Raw genomic sequence first — 15,544 nt, forward strand, 5'->3', positions numbered from 1 at the left:
GAGGCTGACCTTCGACCACCACCAACCGGAGCAGGCCCGAAAAATCCTTGAAGGCGATCCGGAACCGGCCAACGCCTACCACGGGAATGTCGTTTCCCTGGTAGTCTCTCAGGTGTACGCGGTGAGAGTCTAGTTGCCTTTTGGACACTCTGGGTACCAGTCTTTTGATGGTGCTCCATGACACGATGGACAGGGCAGACCCGGTGTCGATCTCCATGTCACATGGAGCTCCTTCAATGAGCACCGTGACGTTCAGCTTGCGTCGCGTAGGCGAGTCGGTTTGGCCAATCGTGGTTCCAGACGGGCAGCGGCAGTTGGTGAGAGCGAAACAACTTTCCTTGGCAGACTGGAGTGAAGACTTGGACTTGCGAGTCGATGAAGGGGGGGTGTCAGACGGAGCCGATCGGCAGACCTTAGCGATGTGGCCCCTTCTGGAACACTTCCTACAGATGGCGTCTCTGAATCGACACTTGGCACGGGAATGGTTGCCTCCGCAGCCAGCACATTCCGGTTGGCCCTTGGACTTCTGTTGGAACTTCCTGCGCTCCCGCTTTGTCTGGTGCACGTCATCGTCTTCACTGGAGGATGCCTCCTCACTGCTGAGGTCTGGCTTGGCTAGGAGGCGCCGTTGCAGATGGATGTCCCGGACCCCGCAGACGATTCGATCCATCAGGGCATCGTCTAAGTCTCGGAACTCACAGTGCATTGCAGCCTGTCGCAGGGCGGTGGTGTAGTTGTTGATTGACTCCCCCTCTGCCTGGTTCCGGTGGTAGAACGCATGGCGGGCAGCAATCTTGGACGGCTTTGGAGCGTAGTGGTTGCGGAGCTTCTCTTGGATCGTGTCCCATGGTGTTGCCTGGACTGCTTCAGGCGCAACCAACGCTCAGGCCGTCTCAAACACCTCAGGCCCACAGAGGCTGAGGAATAGGCCCCGCTTCCGCTCCTGTGATACTTCTGTCAGCTCGTTGGCTTGGAGGTAGCAGTCGAACCGAGCGAGGTAGGAGTCCCATGATTCAGAGGCTGGCGCAAACGGCGGTAGAGGCACAAGTGAAGCCATGATTCCGATGCCGGCGTGAAGGGCGATGGATGGAACACAGTGCTCTAGCCAGAACAGTCAGCTCTGAATTGGTTCTGCCCAGTGATTTCGCTCAGTGATTTCGCTCTGTGATTCAGCTCAGTGATTCAGCTCAGTTCAGAGGCTGGCCGCATCTGGCTGTGCTCTGATGTCCATCCATCCCACCTTCGTCGCCAGTGTTAAGTCGTGGGTTGACATAGCAGCCGGCACAGCGATTTCTTCAAGTAGCTCTTTATTATGGTAAGCTGGAATAGAACTGACCGCAAACAGCTCAGCCGGCCTGTATTTATAGGCAGCCGGCTGTCAACATTGTAACCACAACAGGCCAGAGTTCCCGCCTAAAATAACCGACGCGGACCTGAGTGAAAACTATCTACAGACCTGAGTGAAAACTATATACAGTATCCCCCTGTTGGCCCAGGGTGAAACTACACTACATAACAGAAAGTGCCCATGAAGCAGCAAACTGTGGTCTTGGAGATCTAATATAAGTCATGAGAACAAATAATTCAACTGCATTTGCTTATGGAAGAAAATCCCTTGTGTTCATTCACCATTGGTGGATTCCTCCACTGGAAGGAACATTTGTGCTCCAAGTGTTTAAACAGCTTGCCTATTCTGTTTTAAGCAGAGCGGGGGGGGGGGACCTGAGAGTCTGGCTTTCTACTAGGTAATTAACTTTCAAATCGATAGAAGAGATCTAAAGATTAGCATAGGGGTAGTAGAAAATGTAAAATGATTTTTACTTAACAAAAGAGTGTGGATGAATAAACGCATGGCAATAGGAATTGTCAGACAAGGGCACAGAAGGCATTACAGGCTGATAAAGGCAGAACAATTCATCCCAACAATAGTATCTTTAATTTGTACTAATGCCATACTGTGCTGTTTGAATTATATTTTGATTTTGCAATCAAATGTATCGTTTTAGTCATGCAAAAAGCTGGTCTCTTAAACTACTTAGGAAAACACAATGCAGAGCTATTTAAACAGAGTCATATTTAAACATTACTAATGAAGTAATAGGGATGCGGGTAGTGCTGACCTATGGCTGCATGACTTGTGACAAATCCTTAGGGACTGAGTAGACAACAGGTTTGATGGCAGAGGATGGATGGGTGATTGGTCCTCGGTCGTGGGACTTGGCGGTGAGGCCCCTCAGGGCCTCGGGTGGCGGTTTTAGGCCTTGGCAAGGTATCCTTTAATCGGACATCAAGTCGGGGGGGGGGATGCATTCATGCTCCCTCCCATGCGGCAGCATTTGCAGGGCCCGTTAAAGGGCAAAAACCAGGAGTCCCTGGCCCTATAGCGGCGGCATGTAGGTCAAACTCCCAGGACGAGGTTAGTGGAAGGGCATGCTGTGTACGTTTGTGCTTTACAGTCCCCTCTCACTGGATCTCATCTGCCTGCATATCCTCAGCCCAACGGGCTGAGAGGGTTACCTGCCTAGGCCTGTGCCAAGTTTCCCACTTCTGAAGCTCAATAAAGTTGTGGCCAATTTGAACCCTTACTCTGGTCTCTTGTCTCATTCTTTGGGGAAAAGGGCAGGCACCACAGACAGGGTTTAGCGTGTGTGCCCACAATGAAGTAATAGTGGTTTCTTAATTCAGAACTATATTGAATTGGGTTTAAAGTTTTGTGACTGTAAGGGACAGGTGTCCCATGAGTTTCCATAGTGTGACACACAGGCCTGCTTCTCATTGATGGGGTAAACTGCTGTTTCAGTCACACCACCTACGTGAGGTTTTATTACTGAATGCTCCTACATGTAATCAATACAGTGGTACCTCGGTTTACAAACTTAATCCATCCCAGAAGTCCGCTCTTAAACCAAAACTGTTCTTAAACCAAGGTGCGCTTTCCCTAATGAGGCCTCCTGCCGCCGGTGGCCTTCCACCGTTCGGATTCCGTTCTTAGACCGAGGTAAAGTTCTCAAACCAAGACACTATTTCCAGTTTTGCGGTGTTTGTAAACCAAATCGTTCTTAAACTGTACTGTTCTTAAACCGAGGTTCCACTGTATCTATACCTATCTACATATCTATCTGTCTATAACTAGATGTCAATAAAAAAAGACTCTAGACTAATTTCTATCTATTTACCTATCAGTCTAGAGAGGTCATGTACTCCACCAGCCATCTGCAGTTTGAAGTGGAATAACTCAATTTAATGAGAGCACAGCCAGAACCAAAGGAAATTAATCTCACTGTAGGACAATGGTACAACTATTTCCTGGTTTTTAACAGAGTATGCATATTGCCTATGAATGCTGATCACTCCCAAGTTTTAGGCAGTTGGTCCTTAGCATTCCTCAGACTATCCTGTGATTATCCCACCATCCTTCTGAGTAATACCCCTCCCCACCCTCTCACTATATATAAGGGCCTAGTGACTTCTGTTTCAGTGTATCTGAAGAAGTGTGCATGCACACGAAAGCTCATACCAAGAACAAACTTAGTTGGTCTCTAAGGTGCTACTGGAAGGAATTTTTATTATTTTGTTTATCCTGTGATTGTTATATTTCATTCTTTGGGTGGGGGGATGGACCTTGGGGTTCTCTAACCTACTACAGGATTTCCTGTGACAGTTAAACAGAATCTAAAATGGAAGACATTTACCCTACTGTGGGAAATATGTGACCACATTGGAGCATACCTCCAGAACCTTAAGTAAACATAACCAATTCACAAACATGTGGGATTAGCCTTAAGAGTTTCAAAGAGTATGACTTTCTCTAGCTCAATCCTACGCCCAATGAGGCTCCTCATAGGATTGCAGCCTTAGCATTGCACCACTTATTTTGTAAAGTTATGCACTGATAGATAATTCAGACGGGAAACTAATGCTAAAGTCTTAAAAGGCAGCCTAAGGTTCTGGGAGAAATGGAGAAGAAACATTTATGAGATGCGTCCTTCAGACTCTTAAGGACAAAGGAAGGAAAAGTGGATTTCCCCTCCTGGGAGCTGGTTTCTCACATGCCAATTGCAAGGGAGATCTGTAGATCAAACGTCAGGTTTCACACCCACCCACCCTTCTGTACTCTGCAGTCTGTAATGAATGGCAGTTCAGGAAATGGACAAGGTAACCACTTATAAAAGAAAATTGCTTTGGAAAGTCAAACCCACGTCACATATTGTAGTGATGGCCGGGTTCCAGTTAATTGCTGTGAGTCAACATTTGACTACCCTAAGATCAGATGTGTTTGGTTTGAGATTTCTTTCTGTCAGACATTTCCCAGTCTTACATAGAGCCAAGTGCTTATGCAAAGGTGCTGAGAAGAATCAGCTCTTACCAAGGTCACGATGACCTTCAGGGTGTCAGAGGACTTCCTCTCAACAGGGCTATTGAACCATAAATAGTGAATGAATTTTCACACTGCCATTTGGAAGGAAGTGGAGCTAGTCAAACGTAAAACCATTCAGTGTCAGGGGCTACTCGGGCGAAGGTGCGCTCTCTTCCTGGATTCCTCAGGGCAGGGATTCCGGCTGCAGACAAGCTGGACTGCTGTGTTGACAAGTCGTATCAGCCGTGTTCAATCCAGAGATTTCATACTGCCTGCCAATTGCAGAGACAGATGTTGTGTAGCTCAATTTCCTCCTATGTACCTCACATAGATTAAAAGGCTGTTTAAATACTAACTGCAGATTTATCCTCCAAGGTGATTGGGGAAAATACAAGGTTCTCTTTTCCCCACCCTGCTTTATCATCACAACCACCCTGCAAGACAAATGAGGCTGAGAGTGACTGGCCCAAGGCCACCTAGTGTGCCAAGCCTTGCACTTTAACTACCAATACACCAGGTTAGAACCCAGTCTTAGGGTCTCTGAAAAACCGAATCTTCACCCTACATATGGCAGAATAATCTGCCTTTTCATCTCAGTTCAGCTTGCTGAAAGATATGTGCAAAGCCAAGCAAACAAATAAGAACTCACATATTTTATAATGTGCTTTCTTGATGGAGTATTTTTAAGCAAAGAGAATTGTTCTGTGTTGGTCCCAAGAAAAGAAACCATGGAATGGTTGATATATACAGAATTAGCTAAAGCCAAGGTTTCTTCAGGAAAAAAAATATAGCATCAGAAGCCCTTAGAGTGTGGTTTTACTGTAAGTCATCCACTCCCCACCATTTTCTAACTGATTAAAGAAAACCTAGACTCTTTCAGTGCAGTTCCCAATTTGTGGAATGCCGTGCAGAGTGAAGTGTGTCTGTCTCCCTCCCTACTGATTTCCAGGAGGAAATTAAAAAACAGTCCTGTTTACGCAGGCACTTGATGGCTAGCAACCCTGAGATAATTGTTGGAGAATGTTTATAACTATTTTTAGAACTTTAGAACTGTTTTCAGTTGTTGTTGTTGTTTACGTGTCTGGATAGGCTTGTCTGAACAAAAAAGAGCCCTGCTGCCCTGGGCTCCTTTGGGAGGATAGGCAGGCTGTAAATAAAGCACTATAACCTAACACAGGGGCATATCCTAATGCTTGACAGTCTTAGCCATCACTCTCTGGCATCTGGTCTAACTACAAGAGTCTCCTTTTCATACCCTTCCTGTTCTGAGCCCTGCAACATCCTTTCTGTGACAGGTACCTGCAACGCTGCCTCCGAATTCCACACGGGCCCCAAAGGTTGGGAACTCTTGGAACAAACACCAGTTCATGAATTAATTGTAGAAATTGTGGACGGGATGATGGAGAAAAATGCAGATTCCATCCACAAAACAAAAATATAACAGAATACAGGAAATCTGCTCTTCTCCTTACAGAGTGCCCCTAGCTTGCTTATTTAAATACCCACTGGTGGCACTGACAAAACATGTCTTAAGAAACTTTGGGTTTTTCAGCCAAGGGTCCAGAGAGAGACGAAGCTGCAGGCTTTCCTCCTGTCTCCCCCAAACCTGGGCATAAACTTTGTAGATGGCATGGACAAAGTCTTTATCTCTCGGCGAAACTCCACCACTAAAATGTTCCCCACCATGATCCTTAGGACAGGCTGAAATTTAAATATCCTCAATTAGTTTCACTGCCTACACTCAGAGCAGCATAGGGATAGAATAAAAATAAGGGCAGAATCTTGTCCGGTACCTGCTTCTGCTAGACATCTTATTATTATCGAATAAGACAAGACATGTTTTCTCCCAATTTATTTGATATGTGACCTTCAAAGGACTTGTGATAATTTAATTCAAAGTTGTGCTGTCTACATGTTCAGCGCCTCATTTTGCCTGTGTAACCGTGAGAAGAGAAAACAATGAAGCCGCACTTTCAAGTTCCCAGGGAGAGGGAGAGGCAGCTGGCAGAGCTTCCTCTTGCTCCGCTGTTAAATGTCTCTATTTAAATGCAAATTATCATCTGACACTATTAAAAAAAAAAACCCACCACGCAAACAGAAACAGGTAGACATGTCAAAGTCCCTTAAAAATAACTAGTAAGCATCCCAAATAGTCTTTACTTCCATGAGAGTAGAAACTATGTTGCAGAACGTTTGGCTTAACGCTAAGAATTGTATCAGTACCATGGAAGGTCTTTAATTCTGGTCTGTCAATTTCTGGGATTTGAGCAAGCACAAATGTGGAAGTTGGGTTACTTAAAAGCTCCACCATGGAGAGTTCCAGAACACCATCAGCCTCCTTCAGCAAAAGGCGTTTTGTTGGTCACTTCAGAATTTCCTTCTACAGTGGTACCTCAGGTTACAGACTCCGCTAACCCAGAAATAGTACCTCAAGTTAAGAACTTTACTTCAGAATGAGAACAGAAATCGTGCAGCGGCAGCAGGAGGCCCCATTAGTTAAAGTGGTACCTCAGGTTAAGAACAGTTTCAGGTTAAGAACGGACCTCCAGAACGAATTAAGATCTTAACCTGAGGTACCACTGTATTAGAACATGGAATTGGCTTCATCTAGAACACGTAGGAGATTCTGTATTAGAAAATAAGGATTCCTTGAGAATATGTTGCACAAAGAAGTCTCCGATAGCATCCGCATCAACAGGTTTAGGAACATAGAAGCTGTGTTATACCGAGCCAGACCAATGGTCCATCGAGCGCAGTACTGTCTACACTGATTGGCAGCAGCTCTGCAAGGTTTCAGCCAGGGTTTCATGGCTGTATCTAGAAATGCTGGGGACTGCCCCTGAGCTAGGACCCTTCTCCCTGACAATGCACTCTATGGCATTTTCCATATTTGCTATTTCAAAATCTTCACCTACCTGTATGGAAAATGATGAACATATGCCTACTGCCATGAGGTAGGATCACCCTTGTGCTCTTAATGTCTATGCATTAAGTTACCTGGTGTTTAAAACAACATCCCCTTATCTGGGCAAGGCCAGTGAAATAAAAGTATTGTTGCACACAGGGCGTTTTTTCCAGCCAGAACTCGCTGGAACGCAGCTCCGGCCCCTCTCAGGTGGGCGCCATTGCCATTATAAGAGAACAAGGGAGGCATTCATGGTGAGTTCCGGCACCTCTGTTTCTAGAAAAATAGCACTGGTCGCACACCACCCCAATATCTGAGCTGTTTGAGATTCCAGGGGGTTTCATGTAGTTTACCCAGGGTCTGTGTTTCCTTTTTGGAATGAGGCACAGCAGAGACTGTGGAGTCTTTATGGTATATGGTTGATTTATACATATATACAACTTGAGCCTACGATGGAGAGGCTCACACCATTAACACTCTAAGAGGGTCTTGCTTCTCCTGTAGGCACAGCCTTGGAACCAAACATAAATCAGCCATCGTGCTCTGGCCTTCTCCAGCTTGCCTGCAACATTTTTTCCTCTAGGTTACACCACAGCCAACTCAAGACTCATTCAAACCCTGGCTTTATCTTCTAACTAACTCTGAGCTGGAGGAGGGGCCCCAACCTTTTGATGTTTGGCACAGAGCCCCCTCTCCTTGTGTTCTTAATGGCTTGCCACCCAGGTGGATTAGCTCATGAGGATGCTGACCTGGCTTGTATTTTAACCCTTGCTGGCTCCGGGGGTTCAGGAGGCTTGATTAAATTCTAACACCTACTGGACCCAGGAATTTTGGGGAGTCTGGCACCCACAAACTCATAACAGTATTCAGCTTGAGAAGATCTTCTGATACCAGTTTTTTACACCAATATGAATCAGTTCAATTGCTAAGCTTTTGTCCATCTTCACCAACACCATTCTGTGCTCTAGAACCAGAGTCGTACCAGTTGCTGGAAACTGAAGGAGCAGAGAGGGCTGTTGAGGGCCTCCTATCTGGGGCATCTGGTTGGACACTGTGAGAACAGGGTGCTGGACGAGACGGGCCATTGGCCTGAACCAGCCAGACTCTTCTTACATTCCTTTATGAGCCTCTGATGCACAAAGGGTGGTAAGCCCTTGCATAGGATTAGGGCTCATGGCTCTCCTGCCACACTTTAAACAGGGGGTAGGGAGCAGGTGGCTGCATGTGGAAAGAGCATGATGGATGGTTTGGGTTAAAGTTTGATTAGATGGAATAGGTACCTGTCATTTCATTTGTGAAGTGTGGAGTCTATTTGTGGTTCAGGGATTTACTGTGAACTCTCTTGATTTATTACACCTGTCTTCACCCTCAGTATGTGTCAAAATCACATATCTTTGGAGGATGTGCTCCTCTGTGAGGCAGCAATCTGGGTGTGTCTCTTGGCTGGAAAGCCAATCACGAGGCGCATCCAGAGCAGTGATGCCCCAACACAGTCTTCCTGCTATGTCTTTTCACAAGTGTCATTTGGCGCACCTGCAAAGAGGCAAATGAGGGGCAGTGGTTCAGCAGGGACAGATCCTTAAAAAATGGAGACTCTCTTGGATAATTGGGTGGAGAAATGTGAAAAGTTAAAGCAAACTTATTACAAAATATTTGCAGACATTTTGGCAAGTAGATTGAAAAAGGTTTTAAATGAAGTAATTCATAAGGACCAAGCAGGCTTTCTCCCTGGTAGGCATTTGTTTGACAATACTAGGAATATTATAGATATTCTGGAACTTTTGCAAACGAATATCAACACCAAAGCAGTGTTAATTTTTATTGATGCAGAGAAGGCCTTTGACAACATTTCTTGGAAATTTATGAAGAAAAACCTGGAAGGGATGGGAGTGGGACGGGGGTTTGAAAATGGTATAGAAGCAATTTATTCAGAACAAAAAGCTAAGTTGATAGTGAACAATGTGGTGACAGAGGAGTTCCATATTGAAAAAGGAACACGCCAGGGGTGCCCCCTATCCCCCCTATTATTTATATCAGTCCTGGAGGTGCTGCTGAACATGATTAGGAGGGACCGGCAAATACAAGGGATTACGGTCGGAGTGAAACAATATAAACTGAAAGCATTTGCAGATGACTTAGTTTTAACATTACAGGAGCCAGAATCTAGTACAAAAAGAGTTTTAGAACTGATTCAAGATTTTGGTCGAGTGGCAGGATTTAAGTTGAATAAACAAAAAAAACTAAAGTTTTGGGGAAAAACTTGACACTTTCAGAAACAGAGGGGTTTCAGAAGGAAACAGAGCTAACTGTGGTTAAGAAAGTGAAATACCTGGGGGTAAACTTGACGTCAAAAAATTTGAATTTGTTTAAAGACAATTATGAAAAATGTTGGTCAGAAGTTAAGAAAGACTTAGAAACTTGGTCAAGATTGAAGCTTTCCTTGCTGGGCCGAATTGCTGCTGTAAAAATGAACGTTTTGCCAAAAATGTTGTTTTTATTTCAAACCTTGCAGGTCGTGGACAGAGCGGAATGTTTTGGAAAGTGGCAGAGGGATATCTCAAAGTTTGTCTGGCAGGGCAAAAAGCCCCGAATAAAGTTTAAAATACTAACTGATGCAAAAGAAAGAGGGGGGTTTGCCCTGCCAGACTTAAGGTTATACTACGAAGCGGCAGCCTTCTGCTGGTTGAAAGATTGGATTTTATTAGAGAATACAGATGTCCTAGACCTGGAAGGTTTTAATAACTCGCTAGGATGGCATGCGTATTTGTGGTACAGCAAGGCAAAAACACATGGAATGTTTAAAAACCATATTGTCAGGAAAGCAATTTTTATGGTCTGGATGAAAAACAAAGACTTACTCGAAAGTAAGACTCCGAGGTGGCTATCACCAATAGAGGCCAAGGCACGTAAAAAACCCAATATGGAGGCCGGCTGGCCGAAATATTGGGAAATAATAGAAAATGTTGGAGATAATTGGAGGTTGCAGAGCTATGAAAAATTAAAAGATAAGGTGCAAGATTGGTTTCATTATGCCCAAATTAATGAGGTTGTTAAGTTGGATAAAAAAATAGGATTCCAGGTGGAAAAATCGAAACTTGAGACAGAGTTGTTAGAACCAAAGACCAAGGTATTATCGAGAATGTATAACTTGCTGCTTAAATGGAACAATCAGGATGAGACAGTTAAATCAGCCATGATAAAGTGGGCTCAAGACATCGGGTACAACATTATGTTTGAAGACTGGGAAAGGTTATGGACCACCGGTATGAAATTTACGGCATGTAATGCCTTGAAAGAAAACATTATGAAAATGATATACAGGTGGTACATGACCCCAGTCAAGCTTGCTAAGATATACCATTTGTCTGATAACAAATGTTGGAAGTGTAAGGAGGCTGAAGGAACATTCTTTCACCTTTGGTGGACCTGTCCAAGAGTGAAGGCCTTCTGGGAAATGATCTACGAGTTAAAAAAGGTGTTTAAGTACACCTTTCCTAAGAAACCGGAGGCCTTCCTCTTGGGCATTATGGGCCAAAAGGTGTTAAAGAAGGACAGAACGTTTTTTATGTATGCAGCCACAGCAGCAAGAATTCTTATCGCCAAATATTGGAAGACTCAAGATTTGCCCACACTGGAAGAGTGGCAAACGCAATTGATTGACTACATGGAGTTGGCCGAGATGACTGCCAGGATCCGAGATCTGGGAGAAGAAGCAATGGAGGAGGACTGGAAGAAATTTAAGGACTATTTGCAAAAACTTTATAAGTTATATGAATTATAGGATTTCGTACGATTTGGAAGGATAGCCCCAGCAATGAGAGTGGAATATATATGAAATTAGATAATAATAATGAAAGAACCAATGTTTAAATGTTCAAAAAAGGATAATATATGTGTTTATTGAGCAATCTGGATAATAAGTAATTTAAACTTAAAATGCAATTGAAAGTACAAAAGAAACACATGAAATAAGGTTATACTTTGCTGACAAATTTATTATTAAGAATGCATTGTGCGGGAGATGTGGGGAAGTCCGTTGGTGGATTGAAATAAGCTTTGGAAATAATCTGTCTTTTTTCTTTTCTTTTCTTGTTTTCTTTGTTTTTCTGTGCTGTTTATTTCTATCTGGAAAAAACGCAATAAAAAATATTTTTTTAAAAAAAGAAAAGTTAAAGCAAACTTAAGTGTATTCATTTATATTTATAAATGGTTAGAAATAACAGCATGCCACACCCATTAAGAAAAGAGCCCAGTAGCTACAAGCCTTCTTCAGGGCTATTCAGTCACAAGGGGGAAAGTATGTGCTCAATGGAATTGGTGGGACTGAAAACATGATTAGCCTTGGCTGGATTGTGTCCTCTGTATAAATGAAAATGTTCATAAGTGGAGAGAACTATAATTTTCTCAAAATATCACCTCTGCTGAGATGCTGCAAATGTTCTAACTAGAAATAGGTCCCAGTGAATTCAATGGTACTTACTTCCAGGTAAAATTCCAGCCTCAATTGGTTATTTGGTCAAAAGTATAAGAATGGTTATTCATTAATAGGTCCAAAATGGGTTAGTATTCTTTGTAGTCGTGTGTGTGTGTGTGTGTGCGTGCGTGCACGCGCGCGCGCACACACACACACACACACACACACACACACACACTTTTTATGCATACCCCTAAACATTTTGTGAATCTAAGTTTGGCCTCATTGAGGGGCAGTATTTTGATATGAGTAGGAAAATGAGAGTATCCCTAAACATTTTTATTTATTTATTTTTAGGGAAAAAAGCATTGTAGGTTTGGGGGGGGCACTATTGCATTTCTGTGGCAGGGAGAGCTGGAAATAAAATAAACTTGAGCAGAGTTTTAAACCTGCATAAGTCTTCATTCATTCACATGCAATTTGCAATTGGTCTTAACTGAATAAGTCTTCAGAGCCACTTTCTTCTCCCTCTCTCATGCATAATCTCTTTCCCTTGAAGGCAGTTTGGTGCTATTAGCATTCTGCACAGGGCTTCAGTAGATTTTTTAATAATAATTGTTGTCATCATTGTGGGTTAAAGTTGTGCTATTTGTGCCAGATGGAGACTGGAGTCCCTTTCCCAGCAAACAGAATGGGCTTGCATTGCTGAGCTGTAGCTGCTGGTCTCAATAAGCAGATGCCAGGCAGTGACAGGAAAATATACACCAATGTCAGCAACTGCATTTCTCTGGCATAATTGCCTTAAATGAACTTTGTTACATCAAGGAGATGATGCTTTTAATGAGGTAGTTGGCATACATGTGTAATTGCTGTACAACATAATCAGTAGATTTTATCAACATTGTGTAAGTGTCAGAAAGTGGTGAAATTCGACTTGAGGATGTGGTTCCAGTGACCTGATCACTTTATGCATGTTGAACAGCATATCTTACTTTACAGGGAAGATAAATTTAAAACCACATGTGTCCCCTGTCTCCCCTGCCACCTCACAGTGGTTTCGGACAAGCATCCTCATCCCCACACCCCACAATAGCAGCGAGTTGTTCTTGCCAGCGACTCACCTCACTCACTGCTGTTGGGCGTGGGAAGGCAGACATCCACCCACAAAAGCCCACATTGGATTTTGAGGAGCTTGAAGTGTCACTGATCACAGAGGGTTTGTCCAGGAGTGAGGATGGGACAGGGTTCTTCTGCAAGTTGTGTGCCAGGGACAGAGGAAGCACATAGCATTTCTTGGAAATGCCGCCATAAATTAACACTTGTGAGTTATTCCAACATATGCACACCTAATAGGCCAGAAGAACTAGTGGACGCACAATAGAGACACATTGTGGGCATCAATCCATTAATGATGAGATTCCAATGAAACAAAATTGGTTTTTAATCAAGAGCTGGAAAGAGTTTGTTCCCTATGAATTTCCTATCGCATTACCATATAAAGGACAGTATTGAAAAGGTGAGCTTCTGTGGGAAAACATGGGAAGTTGTGCACCATTGGTTCTGTGTACACGGTGCCCAGAAGAATCAAAGCACTATGCATCAATTGGTAATAAGAATCTGTCATCTTGGTTAAGGCACCGTGCAGATGTCATTATGCTTGTTTTAAGAATGTATTCCATAAGCTTGTATCTAAAAAAAGCTTGTATTGGGAAAAAAGCCTGTCTTCCTTTTCTTGTTGTTGCTCAGCAGGTCCATATACAAAGATTGGAGCTGGAAAAGAACATTTTAATTTCCAGAGTAGCTGCCTTCATTCATTCATTCATTCATTCATTTCCAGACCAGGACTCAATGTGGCTTATAGATGAAACAGAAAAAGCTAAAAACATAGAAAAGATATAGAATCAGAGAACTGTAGAGTTGGAAGGAACCCTGACGATCATCTAGTCCAGGCATGTCCAACAGGTAGATCATGATCTACCGGTAGATCACTGGATGTCTGCAGTAGATCACTGGTAGATCACTGGCTTCCCCCAAAGAAGCTGAACAACTGTGGCTCCCCTTAAAAAAGCTCAACATTTTACCTCCTCCCTGAAAAAAAAACTCAACAACTTTGACCCGAACCCCCCAAAAGGGGGTAGATCACTGCCAGTTTTTAACTGTGTGATTAGATCACAGTCTCTTGGGAGTTGGCCACCCCTATTCTAGTCCAACCCCTGCAAAGCAGGAATATGCAGCTGTCCCTTGTGGGGTTTGAACCTGCACTTTGGCATTATCAGCACCACACTCTAACCAACTGCTCTATTGGTAGACTCTCCTTCCTTGGAGGATTTTAAGCAGAAGCTGGATGGCCATCTCTCATGGATGCTTTAGTTGAGATTCCTGAATCGCAGGGGATGGACTAGATGACCCTTGGGTCCCTTCCAACTCTACAATTCTATGATTCTATGAAAAGCAACTAAACACTCATATAATTAAAACAAGATACAGATCTATTTTAAAATACAGATGATAATAACAACAGCAACAAGGGGGGAAATGCAAAGCCCCACTATAAATTCTAATTCATATATGTTTGAAACTTGGTGTAGGTTTTCTTTTGCTGCAAATCTTTCAATTGTGATAAGGCATAGAGGTCTCATAAAAGTGTGATAGTGGTTCCCCTTAAGGAGTCTTTAAAGGCACTGCAGAAAAAATCAAAATAAAAAGTAATCATCTAACTTCTCTTTGTATTTTGCCTCTACTCTTCCCAAAGGTGGACCTTGTCACAAGTCCTGTGGAAACCGGTGCTGGGGACCTTCAGCAGATGAATGCCAGACCTGTAAGTGCATTAGATTAAGTAAAGAAAAATATAAAGTGAGGTGAAAGAAGAGTTCATGCATATAGCCTGATAACAGCAACCCTCCATATAGTAATAATCAATGAGAGTTTTCTTCTCAGTGATACGAAGTCACTATGCAGCAGAACAATGAGAAATGAAGTGGTTGTTGTTATGATTTGTATACTGCCCTTCATCTGTGGATCTCAGCGTGGTTCAAAGTAGATAGATAGATAGATAAATTTATTGTCATTGTCCGTATATACACAGTATACACAACAACGAAAATCAAACACCCACCCAAAGACCGGGTTCACATATACATTTGCACGTATCTCCGACACTCTCATCCTATTTAGACATAATCTATAAAACATAACATAATCCAGAATATAGCATGACCTATTAAAGGCATAACATAACCTAAAACCTATCTCATTCCTTCCTACTCCCTGCTTACTAAACCTTGCAACTGGCCCTGAGATCATTATTTAGTGCAATCAGAGCTCTTGGATAGAAACTATTCAGAAGGCGTGTGGTTCGTGTTTTCATTGTCCTATATCTTCTGCCCGAAGGCAATAGTTCAAAGAAGTTGTGAGCAGGGTGGGTGGGATCTCTCAGAATGTTATGTGACTTCTTCAAGATGCGAGACGTGAAGATCTCATCCAGGGTTGGTAGTCGGAGCCCAATAACATTCTGGGCAATTTTAATTGTTCTCTGTAAAGCTTTTTTATCCGTTTCAGAGCTGCTCCCATACCACGATAATATACTATAGGTTAAGACACTCTCAATGGTACTATGATAATAGGACAGAAGTAGGTGCTGGGATAGATTCAGTCCCCTGAGCATTCTCAGGAAATACAACCTCCCCTGCACCTTCCTCACCACCATATTAATATTTGCAGTCCATGAGAGGTCCTCCGAGATATAAATGCCCAGGTATTTAAAACTACCAACCCTCTCCACTTCCTCGCCATTTATGTGCAATGGTAAAAATACACTTTTCTTTCTCCTAAAGTCAATTATGAGTTCTTTGGTTTTTTTGGTGTTAAG

The 15,544-nt window shown here is 43.2% G+C and overlaps 1 protein-coding gene across 2 annotated transcripts in view; it reads left to right on the forward strand.

Annotated features, from left to right (window-relative positions):
* Nucleotides 1-15,544, forward strand: part of ERBB4 (erb-b2 receptor tyrosine kinase 4) — a 796,937-nt gene that overhangs the window by 550,923 nt on the left and 230,470 nt on the right. For both annotated transcript variants that reach the window (XM_083472043.1, XM_083472044.1), the window contains one exon: nt 14,429-14,494. In XM_083472043.1, the coding sequence (XP_083328169.1) occupies nt 14,429-14,494 (66 nt within the window). The remainder of the gene's footprint in view (nt 1-14,428; nt 14,495-15,544) is intronic.

This window comes from Podarcis liolepis (genome assembly GCF_965112155.1).
Source record: "Podarcis liolepis genome assembly, chromosome: 1".
In the NCBI taxonomy this organism is placed as follows: Eukaryota; Metazoa; Chordata; class Lepidosauria; order Squamata; family Lacertidae; genus Podarcis; species Podarcis liolepis.